Below are 16,782 nucleotides of genomic sequence, written 5' to 3' on the forward strand. Positions count from 1 at the left end.
GGGGGGCAGTGGGGCCAGTTGGCATGGGCCTATGGATTTTGAGGGGGGCTACTCCGAGTCCCCCTGGGCAAAGTTGCTTGATTTTTCTGTTGTTGGTGATGAATTTGCCCAAAGAAAAGCACGTAAAGCAGCGGTCTCCAACCTTTTTGGCACCAGGGACCGGTTTCGTGGAAGACAATTTTTCCACAGACTGGGAGGTGGGGGTTGAGGAGATGGGTTTGGCAAGCCACGCCCGCCCCCCCCCCCCCACTCCAGAGTCCTGGCTTTGCTTTGGCTGGGTGGGTGCCCAGCTGAAGTGAAGCCAGGATGCTGGGGTGGGCGGGTGGCTTTGGAATGGCGCGCCCAGAAGTCGCTCTCCCAGAGCAGCTTCTGGCTGGGCACGCCGTTCTGAAGCCGCCCACCCCACCCCACCCCACCCCACCCCACCCCAGAGTCCTGGCTTCACTTTGGCTGGGCAGACGAGATGGCGCCCCACGCCCAGGTACGCTGGGGTGGGGGTGGGGGTGAATGGGTGGGTGAAAGCAGCTCACCTGCACGGCTCGGTTTCTAACAGGCCATGGACCGGTAGCGGTCCGTGGCCCGGGGGTTGGGGACCCCTGACGTAAAGCATTTCTGAATGTGAAGAAGTGATGTCTTATATACATCTTGAATAAAAGTGCTTGCTGTTACCTTTTTTTAATAAATCGTTCTAGTTCATATGTATTTAGAACTGATTACAAAATACTTAATGAGCAGTTTGAAATGGGGCCTACATTTTCCATCTGGCCTGGGCCTACCACCAACTTTGCCCGGCCCTGCCCATCACACGTGATAGCACACATGCTAGATCTGGTAGAATCTAGATATGATAGAAGTGAATAAAATTATACATGATGTGGATGAAGTGAAGAGAGAGAAATGTTTCTCCCTCTCTCATAATACTAGAACCGGGATCATTCAGTGAAACTGGACAGTGGAGATTGAGGACAAATAAAAGGAAGTGCTACTTCACACAGTGCATTGCTAAGGTATGAATTCACTACCACAAGATGTACTGATGGCCACCAACCTGGACAGCTTTAAAAGGAGATTCAACAAATTCATGGAGGAGGAGACTATCAATGGCTACTAGTCATCATGACGGCTATATATTACCTCCAGTATCAGTGGCAGTATGCATATGTACACCAGTTGCTGGGGAGCCCGAGTGACGTGTTTGTGCGCGCGCGCATGTCCTGCTTCTAGGCTGTTTGGCCACTGTGTGATCAGAATGCTGGACTAGTTGGACCCTTGGCCTGATCCAGCACAGCTCTTCTTATGTATCAGTGATACTTTGTTTTATTAACTGCTGCTTTGGTTACAATCAAGAGACTAAGGATGTACAGCTGGTACCCTTTCCTGAACTTTTGAAGGGAAGCATTCAAATTTGGTTCTCCCACACCTCTGTTCTGAAGAGGTACCGTCATCTCCTTTTTTGTAGCAAGATCAGCAACTGCTGTTTTTTGAGAATGCAGTGAAGTCATAGAATCATAGAATAGTAGAGTTGGAAGGATCCTCTAAGGCCATCGAGTCCAACCCCCTGCTCAATGCAGGAATCCACCTTAAAGCACACCTGGCAGATGGCTGTCCAGCTGCCTCTTGAAGGCCTCTAGTGTGGGAGAACCCACAACCTCCCTATGTAACTGGTTCCATTGTTGTACGTGTGGAAAGCTAAGGCTCCATTCCCTATCTTTCAACATGGCGTGCTGGCAAGTCCCATGTCCACAGACTCCACCCTGTTTGTCTCTGGATTAACAATTTGGGGACCAGGTGATACCTCTCAAGGGCTGGACATTAAGCATCAACATCCACGGTCGAGTTGAGCTTGGGACCTAGAACTCAGAAGGGCATCATTTTACCCCGTTAGCAGGGTGTGGCCCTTAACGTTATTCCCCAGTGCAGCCGTATGTCTTGGCAGGGTTTGTTTTTCTGAACCATGGCAAGGGTGTGTTTTCTGTGAACAATGGGTTGTTCATAGCTGATAGTACTTAACAAGCCAGTGGCTATTTTGCTGGCTGGGAGAGGAACGATGTGACCACTTCAGCTGCAGTGCAAGGAAGTAAAGGAGAAAAGAGCAAGCTTTCTGAGTACTTAAAAAAGAGAAGGGGCACTGTACACAACAAATACAAAAGAGAACAATGGCTGCACTGCGTGGAGACCATGATCGTTCTGAAAGATCACAAGATGGAGAGTTGCAAATAGCTGAAGTAAAGCCTCGTACTGTTTCTGGAACTGCTCCCGAGCCGTCTTGGAAAGTAAGCAAAACCTTCCCCCACTCCCTGTGCTATTTTACTTGTTTGGCAACAGCCCTGCCTCCTTTTGAGGGGTTGAGTGTTTTATTCGGCTCTGCTGTTTGCTTTGTACTCTGGGGAGCCGCCATGATCTGAAAAGGCAGAACTTACACTAGAACACGAGAAACCTGCCTTGATCCGTGCAACAATGGGGATGGGTGCTAAAAGCGTGGTCCTGTGGCCCTTTTCTACGTGGCTTGCCCCCTTCACCACTGAAACGCCAGAACAGCACCACAGTTCTTCTAATACCAGCATTTTCTGTCAGCCAGTGAAACCTGGTAGGAATTTATATACCGTAGTTCACTTGCAAGATAATGTGGTTTACCTTTCCTTCTCCTCCCGCTATTACTTTTGAGAGCAACATCGCTGAGGTATGCAGAAACCTTCACTTCGTTGCTAATGAACAGCTTCCTGGTAGCCATTTTGAGTTTGGGCCCTTAAGTTCATCTTGGCACATTTGTTGGCCAATTTTTTTAAAAAAATATTAAGAAGGAGCCATCCTCAGGGCTTGGGAGTGTGTGTGTGGACGTGTCACGATCTCTAATTCTCCGCAGAAGGCTGCCAGATCCTATTTAATGCTATGACAACTACAACAACTGACCCTAATCCTACTGTGGGCCCTGATTACAGCTAGACCGGTCAGCTTGCCTCTTGTTTGCATGATCTGTCTTGTTTTCCTCCATGCTAGGTATGGCTAATTCCCGCTGCGCTGAATTTACTTGCTTTATACTGGCCTCGTAGGCTTCCCCCCCCCCAAAGCCACCCACCCCTGCGCAGAACTCTTCAGGGGTTATGACCTCCTGAAAGAGGACAGGAGGTGGCAGAACCATTGGTGGTGCCAGAGATAGTGGGTGGTCTTTCCCAGGGGAAAATGTGCTAGCAACAAATATCCCTGTGTGTATGTGTGCAAATGCGTTTTGTCTGAAATGCAGTTGTTCTCAAAAACTGCTTTCATTTTTGCAGGCTGCTTCAGAATTGCTGGGTTGAGGGAGATATTGACAAGGCCCCTTAAGGTGCAATCCTGTGCATGTTTAGACAGAAAAAAGAGCTACATGATGGTTGGGAAACACTGGGAGTTTTCTGTCTAAACATGCATTGGGTTGCACCCTTAATCATTGGCTACTTAATCAGGTGGCTACTAGGAGGAGGGCTTTCTCCGCTGTGGCACCCCGGTTGTGGAATGAGCTCCCCAGAGAGGTCCGCCTGGCGCCTACACTGTACTCCTTTCGTCGCCAGCTGAAGACCTTTTTATTCACTCAGTATTTTAACACTTAATTTAAACTTAAATTTAAATTATACTGTTTTAACTCTGTATTTTAACCTTATATCAATTTTGCTGCGTGGTTTTATCCTGGTTGTGCTTTTTATATTGTATTTTGTATTTGTATTTTTAACTTGTTGGTTGTTTTATGATGATTTTAATTTTTGTGAACCGCCCAGAGAGCTTCGGCTATTGGGCGGTATAAAAATGTAATAAATAAATAAATAAATAAATAAATCATTCACCTACAAATCAAAGCACACGCACAACTCATCGTTCAATAACCATAGTCTTGTCTTTCTAATGTGATGGATGTCTGTGTTTGTGGGCAAAGTCCTGCGGTAAAATGTTTGTCACCATTAGGGTTGGGTCAGGTTCAGTGTTCATCCTGCTACTGTATTTGGTTGTGTACTGGTTGTTGACCTTTTTGTGGACCACCAGTGGTCCACAAACCACAGGTGGAGAACCTCTGCTCCAGTGCGCATGTTTTCTACACCCATGCGCATGAGCATTAAGACATCATGTAGTATACCAGGGGTCCCCAACCCCCGGGCCACAGACTGGTACCAGTCCGTGGCCTGTTAGGAACCGGGCCGCACAGGTGAGCTGCTTTCACTTACCTGCACCCACCCCAGCATACCTGGGTGCAGGGCGCCATCTTGCCTGCCCAGCCGAAGCGAAGCCAGGACGCTGGAGTGGGTAGGGGGCGGCGGCGGCAGCTTCGGAACAGCACGCCCAGCCGGAAGCCGCTCTGGGAGAGCGACTGCCGGGCGTGCTGTTCTGAAGCTGCCCGCCCACCCCAGCATCCTGGCTTCGCTTCAGCAGCCGAAGCGAAGCCAGGACGCTGGAGTGGGGGGGGGGCTTCCCAAAACCATCCCCTCAACCCCCCCACCCCAGTCCGTGGAAAAATTGTCTTCCACGAAACCGGTCCCTGGTGCCAAAAATGTTGGGGACCGCTGTAGTATACAGCCTGCCACTTAACACGCTGCTTCTAATCAGGTTCACTTTGAACTGTTCATCATACATTATAAGAGAGTTGCATCTTTCTGTTGAGTTTTTAGCCGAAAAGATCAAATGCCATCTTTGCTGTTCCGTCAACACAGTGTAAGCTGTTGCGGAGCAAATGTATTCAGTGCACAAGCAGATGGAGGAGAAGCCTCTGCAGTGTACCTGGTGTGAAAATAGGCAGACTTGGAAGTGTCCCTATTGTCTCCTGCTGAAATGTTAAGAGGGCGTAGAAGAAGGCACTTTTATGTCAATGAGATTATGGCTAAATCCAGTACAGCCCTATTTGGGAATAAGTCTCATGTGGAATCAATGGGACCACATGGTTAGGATCGGGCTGCAAACTGGCAAAATGAAATTGTGTACTTTGCGTAGATATCGCCAGAGGACCCACATGCAGGCTCTGTAGCTGTCAAATTTTTAATAGCAACTTGCCAACTTCTCATTTTATGCCCACGTAATGGCATAAAACTAGAGATGTGAAGGCCCAGAAAGAACCTGAAAAAATTAGGAAAAAACCATCTCCCCCACCCCGAGGATGGCCCCTCCCCAACCCCCCATCCGCCAAATGGAATAGCTTTGGATTATGAAATGTTTTCTTTTAGAATTTAAAACAAAGCCTTACACCCCCTCAAAATGATGTCTAAAAACTATATAATAGCACTTTTATAGAAGCACTAGAGATGTAAAATTTCTGGAAAAAATGAAGCTATGGCAGAATTTTTTTTTTTAAAATCTCTGTAAGATTCCCAGCAGTTATTTCATTCCTTCCTTATTAAAATTATTGATATGAAGTATCTTTTACTGATAGACATATATGCTCACTTTCCCAACATTTGAGTAGACTCACCTTTGTGCTTTCTTGACAGTAAATGTGAATTCTTGACTGTTTGTGTTTCTGATGCTGCACCAGGCATTTAATGTACATCTAATCTATTCAGACAATTGCAAATTTAGTAAATGAGTTTACTTTTAACATTTTTTAAATATGATGATTTTATGAGCAAACTAAGTTATATATAAAACAATTTGAGGAACAAAGGCTGCTTAATGTTCCTAAAGCAGCCCTGATTCCCTCAGGACGTTTTGGACTAGAATCATAGAATAGTAGAGTTGGAAGGGGCCCACAAGGCCATCGAGTCCAACCCCCTGCTCAATGCAGGAATCCACCCTAAAGCATACCTGACAGATGGTTGTCCAGCTGCCTCTTGAAGGCCTCGAGTGTGGGAGAGCCCACCACATCCCTAGGTAACTGGTTCCATTGTTGTACTGCTCTAATAGTCAGGAAGTTTTTCCTGATGTCCAGCCGTAATCTGGCTTCCTGTAACTTGAGACCATTATTCCATGTCCTGCACCCTTTGGGCTACAGTGCCCAGCATTCCTGACCATTGGCCAGGCTGTCTGAGGCTGATGGGAGCTGAAACTCCAAAATATCTGGAAGCTATCAGGTTGGTGAAGGCCTCTTTAAAGCAGCAAAGTGACTTTAGATCTGTGAAGAGCACTAAAGAAAAAGAAAAATGTATTGCTTATTTTTCATGCCCCTGACAATTTTTGGTTTTTTCCTGGAAAACAAGAAACCAGGGAAAAAACAGCCCCCTCCCCAGAGCCTCAAAATTTCCAGAAATTTTACATCTCTATGTAAAACATCAGGTCTGATGCGTTCAGATTTTCTGAAATCCTATGGGAGCTACTACATTCTGAGTCCATAGTCTATCAGCTTTCTCCAACTTGGTGCCCTTCAGAAGTGTTGGAATTAGGGATGTCGTGGGCGTCCAGTTTGGTCCAGGAATCCGGCAGGCAGCCTCCCATCCAGATCCCCGGCCCCGGCTGTTTATGCCTCTAATCTTGCGGAAGTGGTCATTTCCAGCAGCCATTGTGAGCACGATCAGATCTGCGCATTTTCGCAAGCCCAGCTTTTATGGAAAATGCTGGTTTACAGGGAGAAGCGGGCAGTGGTGGGTGCTCCCAGGCTGCTCTCCGAGCAATCCATCCCACCGAGCAACTCCGGACCCAGGTGAGTCTGTCCATCCCTAGCTGGACTGCAACTTCCATCATTCCCAGCACATCCGAAGGGAACCAAGTTGGCAAAGGCTGGTCTGTGTCCTTAGCTGTGCAGCTGCGTCGAACTGCCAGCTTCTCAGAGTCGTAGAAGGCCACCGGTTTTCTATTCCTCTACTGTTGCCCTGAGTCAACAGGGATGCCAGTGCCGTTTATACTGTAGCAAAGTCCCTGCCACCCTCTGGGCTACTGCCCCTTTTTGCATTTTTTCTCTCCTGGCAGCTGCTGGTTTCCCCTTCTTTTGTAAACTGCCCCCCTGCTCCCATGTCTTTAAGAATAGCATCGTCTCCAGACATTAGGTGATGCTAATCTCAATTCTGTGAACAGCTTCATCGGTGGCTGTTGTTGAAAGGCACGTGGTCAGACCTTCCCTTCTCTCCCCCACCCCACCCACCCCCCGTTTTCTGTTCTGGTCATTTGGCAAGCGTCCTCTTGAGTAGGATGCCCCTGTATTTTGCATGTCATTAAACGCAGCAGCCAGGAACTGGGTGACCGTGGCCACTCTGAACAACAATATGAAGTGCAGTGACAATAGCGAGGGGGAGGGGAGGGGAGAGGCAGACGATTAGTGGGCTGTAGAAGAAGCTTGCCAGCTGTAAGTGGGCACAAGTCCGTAGCATGAAAGACTTGGTCTCTGATTAGTTTTCAGTATTAGTCTTTGTGGTGTGTGTTTTTAAATAGAATCATAGAGCTAGAAGGAACCTTGAACATCATCTAGACCAGCCTTCCCCAACATGGTGCCTTCCAAATGTATGGGGATACAGCTCTCATCGCCCCCAGCTAGGGTTGCTGTACGTCCCGGAAAACCTGGAATGTCCCGATTTCCAGGAGATTCTGAAATGTCCGGGCCGGCTGGGCAAGAATCTCGGATTCCTGGTCCAGCTGGCCGGAGAAATTCTGACCTCCAAAATGGTGCCTTGAGCCTGTTCAGCGAAGCGGCAGCAGCAGAGAAAAAGACGTATCAATCCGGTGCTTTTTCCAGAGCATCACCACTCCTCCACAGGCTCATCTGAGTCACTCACTGAGACTCACCTTATTGCGCCTGCGTAGAAGAGGAACAACAGCGAGGAAAGGCGCACGTGCTCTCCTCAGGCTTCCTGAGTCCCATGCAACGCAAAGGAGTTTGGTGAGCTTGGCGGGTTGTGGTCAGACCTCTAGGGTAAGTGCAGGGCGGAGCTGCTGGGTTATTTGTGGGGGAAGAAAGAGAGTTTTGTGGGGGACAGGAGGGAGGGAGGGAGCGAGTGGCGGACGAAGGGGTGAAGGAGAGGAAAGAAGAGAGGGGAGAAAACAAAGAAAAATCACCCTTCAAAAATCCACCTCCTTGGATTTGGGTTGCAAGCCTCAAATCTGTTACTTGGAAGGAAGTTGCAGTGAATTTAAGATGTCTGGTTTTACAGTAGTTGATGTTTTAATTGAAAAATTGGGCTTTGCAAAAATTGGGCTTTCCCTAGACCTTTACATATTGCTCAGTTTTTCAAAAAATCCTAGCGCCCCCCCCCCCCAAAAAAAAATTGTCCTGGTTTTGTGGATTCAGAATATGGCAACCCTACCCCCAGCCAGCATGGCCAGTGGCCAGGTATGCTGGGAGTTGTCACCCAAAGAATCGAGGGCACCAAGTTGGTGAAGGCTGAACTAGTCTAACCCCCTCTCCCATCATCCTCAGGCAGCAAGCCATTGGCTCTTTGGCTGGAGATGATGGGAGCTTTCCCTAACCCTGTGCCCACACACGTACAGGGGCACCGGAGGGCTGTCTATATGCAAGGGGAACCCCCGAGACCCCACCCCCCACCCCCCGTAAGTCAAACTGCCAGGTTTTGGGAGAACGTGGTGCTAACTTTGCACCGTGAAGACAGCCCTCAGGTCAAGGCAAGCTGGACTGCACTGCTGCACTTGCCTGAAATTTAAGTGAGGCTCAAATCCTCAAAAGCCCTAATGCATCAGGCTGTTGGCCATGCAAACAAACATGGAAGAAGCTCTAAAGGTGAAGTTGTGTCTGTAATAAAAATAACCAACATGTTTTATTGTTAGAGTTATCTGGCTCGAAGATCTCTAGGAAGGGGTGGTTTTTATGTTTACCAGATGTGCTTTTAACAAAAGGTTGGTTTACACAAATGTGTGTGTGCATATAAACACACGTATGCAGCCGAAGCTGAGAACTACCTTTCCGGGGAAGGGAGGGGGGGAATTGCATTTGAAGTGACATCGGGTGTTATTGGTGTTACAGTCATCAAGTAGTGAATCTCTAGGTATGAGCCAGTTCTACAGTTGTCTTTATTTTTAAATCGCTTTTGTTGCAGCTACATCGGGTATGTTTATATGATTCTATTTAAATAGATTGAAACCTGGGCACTGAATGAGTTTTGTTTGCCATTGAGCACAGTGAGCAACAGATGTCAGCTGATTTCTAATGGTGTAGTTTATAATAAGCGTTTCGTAGAGGTGGTGGAAATGTTACGTCTGAGAGTAACGCTGCTGTTGTTGTTTGTCTTTCTTCCAGGATAGAATAATCAATTTAGCTGTTGGCAGCGTAACTTCCTTGCTGCTTATAGTAAGTATTCCACTTAGCCTGGCACGCTCAAGTCCAAAAACCAAGCCTTGACAGTCATGGTTTATAAGAACGGCTTTGTTTGGAGGGACCAAGCTACACCTGCTTGTACCAGCAACAAAATGTGGCAGTGCATTCTCACCTCCTAGCAGGTGTGCTCCTGTTCAGGGTTTCAGCTAACCAGCTATGCCCAATAGGAAACAAAGCCCTATGAAGAGGGACTGAAACAACTGGGCATGTTTAGCCTGGAGAAGAGAAGATTGAGGGGAGACATGATAGCACTCTTCAAATACTTAAAAGGTTGTCGCACAGAGGAGGGCCAGGATCTCTTCTCAGTCATCCCAGAGTGCAGGACACGGAATAACGGGCTCAAGTTACAGGAAGCCAGATTCTGGCTGGACATCAGGAAAAACTTCCTGTTAGAGCAGTATGACAATGGAACCAGTTACCTAGGGAGGTTGTGGGCTCTCCCACACTAGAGGCCTTCAAGAGGCAGCTGGACAACCATCTGTCAGGTATGCTTTAGGGTGGATTCCTGCATTGAGCAGGGGGTTGGACTTGATGGCCTTGTAGGCCCCTTCCAACTCTGCTATTCTATGATTCTAGGATGTTATAGGGCTGAAGAAAGGCACCCTCCAACCCATTTTTCTTTCCAGTAGACAGCAAGCATTCTGGGTTCAGTCCTCTTTGAGCTCTGTTGAAGTTTTGAAGTTGTCTTCCTTCCCCCATCCGCTTACGGATATTTTTTTTAAAAAAAATACTCCTCCAAACCTTCCTGTGAGACTCTTTTTGCTCAGTGGCTTCATGTTGGCATCTTTCCTGTCAGTACTCCCTGTCTGAGTTTGCTATTAGAGGGAGTGATGTTGCTGCCTTTGTATATAAGTTTCATTTAGGTATCATGGTTAATTTCATTTCTTGTCTGCGACTTGCCAAATCTAAGGGCAAACTCAGGCAGCGAGTGCAGAGGGTAATGGAGCAAAAACGGGGCCATCGGAAACAAGATGTAAACAGCCCAGAGACCTTTGGCTATGGGGCGGCATATAAATGTAATAAATAAATAAAGACGGAACTCTAAGGTTTGCAGAAATACCCCTCCCTCCAAAAAGCCCAGTGAAGACTGAGCATGCCCAGTAACCACAGTGTTAATGGAAGATGGAATGGAGTATCCTGGAGGACATGGCTGGCTGGTCCAGTGAAACAGGTAGTTCTGCTGTTAGAAGGTGAGGCGGCACCGCAACGTTTTGTTTCAGATCCCACTTGTCCTTTTTAAGAAGCCCTCTAAGGAAGCAGCATCACCACGTTTCGTGGTAGTGAATTTCTGTAAGTTAACGATCCATTGTGTAAAGTAGATCGTGCTCAGGGCAGAATTTGTTGCCTGGAATATGAACCTGCTTTATACTGAATCTGACCATTGCCATCTACTGTGAGTGGCAACAGCCCCCCCCCCCCCCCCCCCGGATCTTGGGCAGAGATCCTTTAACTGGAGATACTAGCGGTAGGCTTGAGTTCTAGTGTTAGGAGACATTTTTCTCTATCAGGACACCTCCCACCTCTGTCGACTACCTTTCCCTTCCTTCTCCTCCCCCCAAACTCATGTGTGTGTTCGCTTTTCCTTGTTATATGTAATAACCTTGTTCTAGCATTGGTACAACAATGCAGGGAGATGTCTACTTAAATGTTAGGGGGTGTGTGGCTTTTTAAAAATAAATCCAATAAAGGGGTTGGTTTTTAAACAAATGTAGTTTAAAGTCAATATGAGCTGTCCAGATCATTGCTACCTTTCTCCCCCCCCCCCCCCCACTTCAAATTAAAAACCCATCTGTGCTCTTAAAGAGATGCAAAGCCCAGGCAAATTCCCTTTGAAGTCACAACACACAGTCTGGGTTTGGACAACATACTGCAGCTCATCGTGGGTTAGTCATGGGCGCCACACCGAACCCAGCGAGCATGGGTTATGTGAGGGTTAAAGAACCCCACATAACCCTAAAACAGATCATGACTTATGCAAGGGTTGTGTAACCCTCCCATAAAGCTCACTGGGTTTGCATGGCACGACAACCCACAAGTGGGGATTTGCATATTCAAAATGGCGGCCACGCACATCACAGCCTCACCATGAGTTAACCCACAGTAGGTTGTTGCATCGTGTGGACAGCCCCACAGGTGGCTTCTGATTTCAGAGTTTCTTAAATGAGCCAATGATCAGGGGTGATGTGGAAAGCTGCACTGTCGACATCCTGAATTTCCAGGGAATCTGGCCTGCAACCAGATGGGTCTTGACATGGTCTGGACTTGTGAAATATTCAAATTTGATGGTGTGTGTGATCTAGCAGTTTCGTCCAGCTGCCCAGCCTCTCCCTCTAATGAACAACAATGAATTAAAACGATCATCCTGCTTTAGAAATGGTTCACAAAAGACAGACGTTTTTCAAGTTGTAGAATCAGTAGGTATTGACCAGGCTTCTACTGTAACTAACCACTCAAGTCCTTGCCTGTGGTAAGAATCATTTCCAAGGGAACAGACATGGAATCTTCAGAAAAGCGGCATTCCACCCCGTTTAGGCCAAGCAATCAACCGAAGTAAGGCATTGGCTGCTGGGCTAATAGCTTTTGTAGACTTTGAGAAGCCATATTTATGGAAGCTGTGCTTGACTTTTGAAGGAGAGGGATGCAATGCACACTCAAACTAAAATGGAGGAGGCATATTCATGGTTATAGATAAAAGTCCCTCTTGTGGAAAAGCAATTATATGAAGTTGATTGAGCTACATTCCTGTTGGTCTGGAGTCCATGTGAGGTACTATTGTGGAGCGAGCGTACTCTTGTAAAGTGTGTAAGAAAAACAATTGTGTACTTTCTGTGTGAAGGCAATGACTGTACCCTTGCATTCTTTCCCTACAGGTCACTCTAATCAGTGCTTTTTTCTTTCCTCAACTACCTCCAAAACCGGTGAATATATTTTTTGCTTTCTGCATCTCCTTGTGTAGTGTTTCGGCTGGCATTCTTGTAAGTATTGCTACACTTGCTTATGCTAAGACTAAATGGATCTTGCTCAAATTGGGGGGAATAGCAGCACACAATAGTGTAACACTGAATTTTGCAGGAGCATAGTGAATAAGGACTTAAATACATAACAGATTTATAATAGTCTGCCTTGCTAACAAGCATGGATTCTAAGCCAGTGTGGAGATCCAAATTTAGAGTGATAGTTTGGAAATAGTAGCTCCTTAATTACAAGATTTCCAGTCTTCCCTCGAGGAAAATAAACAGTTGGTTTTAGAAATGTTGAATTTATTTGCGTGCGTGCGTGTATTGCAAAGAGGCATAGCAAAGGTAAACCATCTAGGATGGGGGGAAAGGAACCTCTCGTGCAAGCACTTGGGTCATTGCTCGCTCCTAGAGGGCCGCCTGCTTTCGCTGACGTTTTCTTGGCAGATTTTGTAGCGGGGTGGTTTGCCGTTGCCTTCCCCAGTCGCAGTTACCTTGCCCCCAGCTAGCTGGGTACTCATTTTACCGACCTCGGAAGGATGGAAGGATGAGTTGACCTGAGCCGGCTGCCTGAGAACCAGCTTCCGCTGGGATCGAACTCAGGCCGTGGGGAGAGTTTCAGCTGCAGTAACTGCCGCTTACCACTCTGCGCCACACGAGAAATCCCCCACTGCAAATGATCTGTCCCTTGGGAGAGTGGGAAAATGTGGTTCTGGCCTTGTCAGCCTGTAGCCCCCAACAGAAAAAGGGTTCCCACCCCTGCCCTGTGGCATAATTTATTGGAAAGGTCTCCTGTACAAACTCCCAGCAAAATGAGAGCTACAGTGGATGCATAAATCATCGGGACAATGGGTGGTGGTGGGATGCCAGTGATGGAATACCATAGTTATGTAATTCCATCAGGAGGCTAATGAACTGCCAGGTCTATTCTCACTTTTGAAAGAGAGTATTTTAAGTGTGAAGAACATTGGAAAAAATGAAAAAGCAGCTCACTTCCTGTCTTGACTAAAGTGCCCGTGGGAAGGAGAGTCAGGGAGCATCTAGTGTCACTTGAAGCCCCTTCATGCATGACTGCTGAGGTAGGGGAGCTGCTTCTTCAGGGCTGTTTTCCCAGGTCATCGTGGTAATGTCGGATGGGAAGGTCCTTCCATCCATTCTTCAGGGAATGAGAACAAGTATTGGTCTCCTTACATGTGCAAGCCAGATGGTTTGTACTTCAACTCCCATCAGCCCTAGCCAGCATGGTTAGGGATGCTGGGAGTTGTAGTCTAAAGCAATGGAGGGATGAAGGGTGGTTTTGCAACTGTAAGGTGAGTATGTGTGTGAGAGTAATCCTGTACACTGTGACAGCATACAAAGTTGTGCTTCTTGAAATGCTCATCTAACATGGCTGTTTCCCCCCCTTCTTCTCCGTAGATCTACTGGTATCGACAAGGAGACCTCGAGCCTAAATTTAGGAATCTAATTTACTATATATTGTTTTCAATTATTATGTTATGTATATGTGCCAATCTCTACTTCCATGAAGTGGGGAAATGACTGACATATAGAGCGTTATCCGTGAATGCATAAAGTTGTTCCACGGCTCCAGCGTGGGACGTACTCTCAGGATGGCAAACTGACGCCCCATGGAGAAGGCTTCATCGGTGCGAATGTCAGATGGGTACTTGAGTTTTCATGCAGATGTATATTTGAGTGGTCCTTCCTTGTGGTGGGGCGAGCGGTTGACATATGGCATGACATCTCTGCTTCTTTGGGGGAAAGACTTTCTAGTGCACTTAACATTCCAACCCGTACACTTAAGTTTTTCAGAATGGCACAAGCTTTTTTCCTTTTGGGGGAAAAAAAAATTGCATTTTTTTTATTACACTGTACAAAAAACTGTAGCACTGCAAATGTCTGTACTTCAGTATAAATAAAAAGGCATTCTACTGTTACAGAAGACAAAAAGGTTCTCACTTGTATTAAATCGAAGACAGTTATTTCTGTTCCCTCCCTAAGCAACCAACCATTTCGTTAACTACAACTTCATTTTCACATAAAGCCACAGACTGAAGACAAACTGACTTCCGAGGAAGCTAATTACAGCAATAAATATTGTTGCGGTTGGTTGTTTTTTTTTTACATCTCCTTGTAGCATTGAATCGTGTTCCCCACTAAGTTATACTCTAAGCTCAGCTTAGTGTTTCCTTTTACAGTCCTTCCATGTATGTATGGTCCAGACTGCCTTGTATTCCCCCAACTCCCTGCTTTGCGGCATTGTATTCATTTGCGGAGGTGGCTTTACCTTCTGTAATAGTTCTGAAATAAGAGTTGGAAGGATTTTGAGTTTGAATTTACATTTTTAACATTTATTGCCGGGGGGGGGGGGGGGGGGCGAGGTCACTTACCATGCTTCCCTTTCTCCTACACCTGCTGTTGTAGTGACAGCGATAGAAATTGAAAAATTACATCTATTCATTCTGGGGCTACGTCCATTGCCAGCAATAGATTTTACAGCAACCCCCAAAGTAAGGTATGAATCTAGTAGCATTTTATACTACTGAATTACACTGGAAGTAACAGTATTAGAAAAATAGACTTTTTCTAAATGCTACTCCTTGCTTTTTGTTGTCACTGCATTATAACTCTATTTTGTCCTGAAACTGGACAATCAATGCACATTGAGAACTGCTTCCCTCTGCGAAGACACCCTCTTGTTTACTGCACTATAGGCCTAAAACATCTAACTCCCTCACTGCCAGATTTGCTTTCAGTCCCAAGCAGCTAAGCCAGGGACAGGCACTGCCTGCTAAAAATTAAAAACCTTGGCTTTGATCAGCTGCGGCTATAACCCTCTTAAAGCATGAGATCAACACGCTTCTGTAGCCAGCGAACACAAGCTGGAGATATCTCAGGAAATGCTTCATTTGGAAAGGTGGTTCAGGGGTTACAGACAGCCGTTTCATGACGCAAGAACATGCCACACTAGACCATGGCACATGCTTAGTGGCAGCTCACTAAATCTTCAACATCCTTGGAGTCTTCAGAACCAGGACTATCCAAAGAGGAGCCAATAATGTGGGAATTCTCTCCATGGTGTTGCAATATAGGATCTGGAATACACAGATATACGGTAAACTCTCTCTCTCTCTCTCCCTCCCCTCATACATAAATACATAACATTTATTTCTTCTGTTGCTATAACAAACTGGCCAAGTGTGACGACTCTAAGCTGGGAAGCCCACTGTTCATTTCTTCTCTGTTTGGCTGGGACTTGCTAAACCAGCTAGAAGTCTTAACTGGAGTCCTTTGCTCTAGGTATTTCACACTCTTAAGATGGCATCACCCACATTGTTGCGGCCACTCTAGCAACCCCATGTTTCTCAGACTATCATCAGGTAAAGTCCACGTAAGAGAGATTGATTTTTCAGTGGGCCCATTCAGAATACACCTTAAACCATGGCTTTAACCACAGTAGTTAAGCCAGAAAGCCAAACCGTGTTCAGAAGACACCTTAAACCACGGCTTTAACCACAGTGAATAAGGTTTTTTGCTTTATTCACCATGGTTAAAGCCATCGTTTAAGGTGTCTTCTGAATGAGGCCAGTAACTATTAGGTCTGCATTCTTTTAAAAATACAGCTACCTACATGGGCGACTAGATCAGACCTCTACTGATCCTGTCCAAAAAACAATAACAAAGAAGACCACAGGTGGGTAGGCACAACATTTCTATTTTTACTAGCTGTACCTGGCGTAACATACGCCGTTGTAGCATATCAGCTTGGGCCGCCAACCTCGCATGAGATTAGGCCGGGGCCTCGGCTCGCAGCAGGTGAGCGGCCTCCCACCCACTCACCAAGAGCCCCGGCTGTGCCTCGCTCATGCTCCGGACCGCGGCGCTGCCCCCTTCGTGGGGGGGGGGGAGAGGCAGAAAGGGGGGTAGGATTACCTTGGAAAGCCCAGAGGAATCGGGCGAGGGGCTTAGCAACCTGTATCAGCTGACGTTACACGTTACTGTTGCTTAGCAACCTGTATCAGCTGAAGCCTTTACGGAAACATACCTAAGCGTTTTATATAGGTAGATAGATAGATATGGCCATTAACTTTCCGTAAGGATAGGAAGAGCATAGAAAATATACAACTTAAGGTCATGGTGTGTGTGGGGGGGCGGTGGGTTCTCCAAGTACCTCAGGTACACGATGTCTCAAGGGGACGAGCCTTCATGGTTGTGGCGCACCCTTGCCAGGAGTACCAACACAGCAATTGTTTTGTTGCCAGCTCCAAAACTTTTTTTTGATCAAAGGATTTTAATTGGCTGCCTTTGTTTTATTGTGATGTTGTTTTGGTGCTTTTATTGTTTTAATTATATTTGTACGTTGCCCTAGTATCCGTGAGGATGAAGGATGGTTTAAAAACCTTTCATTAAATGCGCAAATGAAACTCACCGTGGGAGGGATTGGCCAGGGAAAAGGTCTAACCACCCACTCGCTATGGCCTGACTTAGCCTTACAGGAACAAGCCTTGGGTTTGTTAACTCCTCCCCTTCACTTTAGAACTAACGTGGTTCCCTGTGATGCCTTTACATAGATAAGAAACCACAGTCCCTCAATTACTGTTAAACCAGGCTATCAAA

The 16,782-nt window shown here is 46.6% G+C and overlaps 2 protein-coding genes across 6 annotated transcripts in view; one reads left to right on the forward strand and one right to left on the reverse strand.

The window, feature by feature from the left end:
• Window positions 1–14,029, forward strand: part of TMEM243 (transmembrane protein 243) — a 33,361-nt gene extending 19,332 nt beyond the window's left edge. For 2 of the 3 annotated variants that reach the window (XM_063134298.1, XM_063134300.1), the window contains exons 3-5: window positions 9,131–9,181; window positions 12,079–12,183; window positions 13,582–14,029. In XM_063134298.1, coding sequence (XP_062990368.1) covers window positions 9,131–9,181; window positions 12,079–12,183; window positions 13,582–13,704 — 279 coding nt within the window. In that variant the 3' untranslated portion in view covers window positions 13,705–14,029. The remainder of the gene's footprint in view (window positions 1–9,130; window positions 9,182–12,078; window positions 12,184–13,581) is intronic. The other variant, XM_063134301.1, reaches the window with a different exon arrangement.
• DMTF1 (cyclin D binding myb like transcription factor 1) overlaps window positions 13,970–16,782 on the reverse strand; it is a 48,408-nt gene continuing 45,595 nt past the window's right edge. For all 3 annotated transcript variants that reach the window (XM_063134296.1, XM_063134295.1, XM_063134297.1), the window contains one exon: window positions 13,970–15,260. In XM_063134296.1, the coding sequence (XP_062990366.1) occupies window positions 15,151–15,260 (110 nt within the window). In that variant the 3' untranslated portion in view covers window positions 13,970–15,150. The remainder of the gene's footprint in view (window positions 15,261–16,782) is intronic.

This window comes from Elgaria multicarinata, chromosome 9 (genome assembly GCF_023053635.1).
Source record: "Elgaria multicarinata webbii isolate HBS135686 ecotype San Diego chromosome 9, rElgMul1.1.pri, whole genome shotgun sequence".
NCBI classification, from domain to species: domain Eukaryota; kingdom Metazoa; phylum Chordata; class Lepidosauria; order Squamata; family Anguidae; genus Elgaria; species Elgaria multicarinata.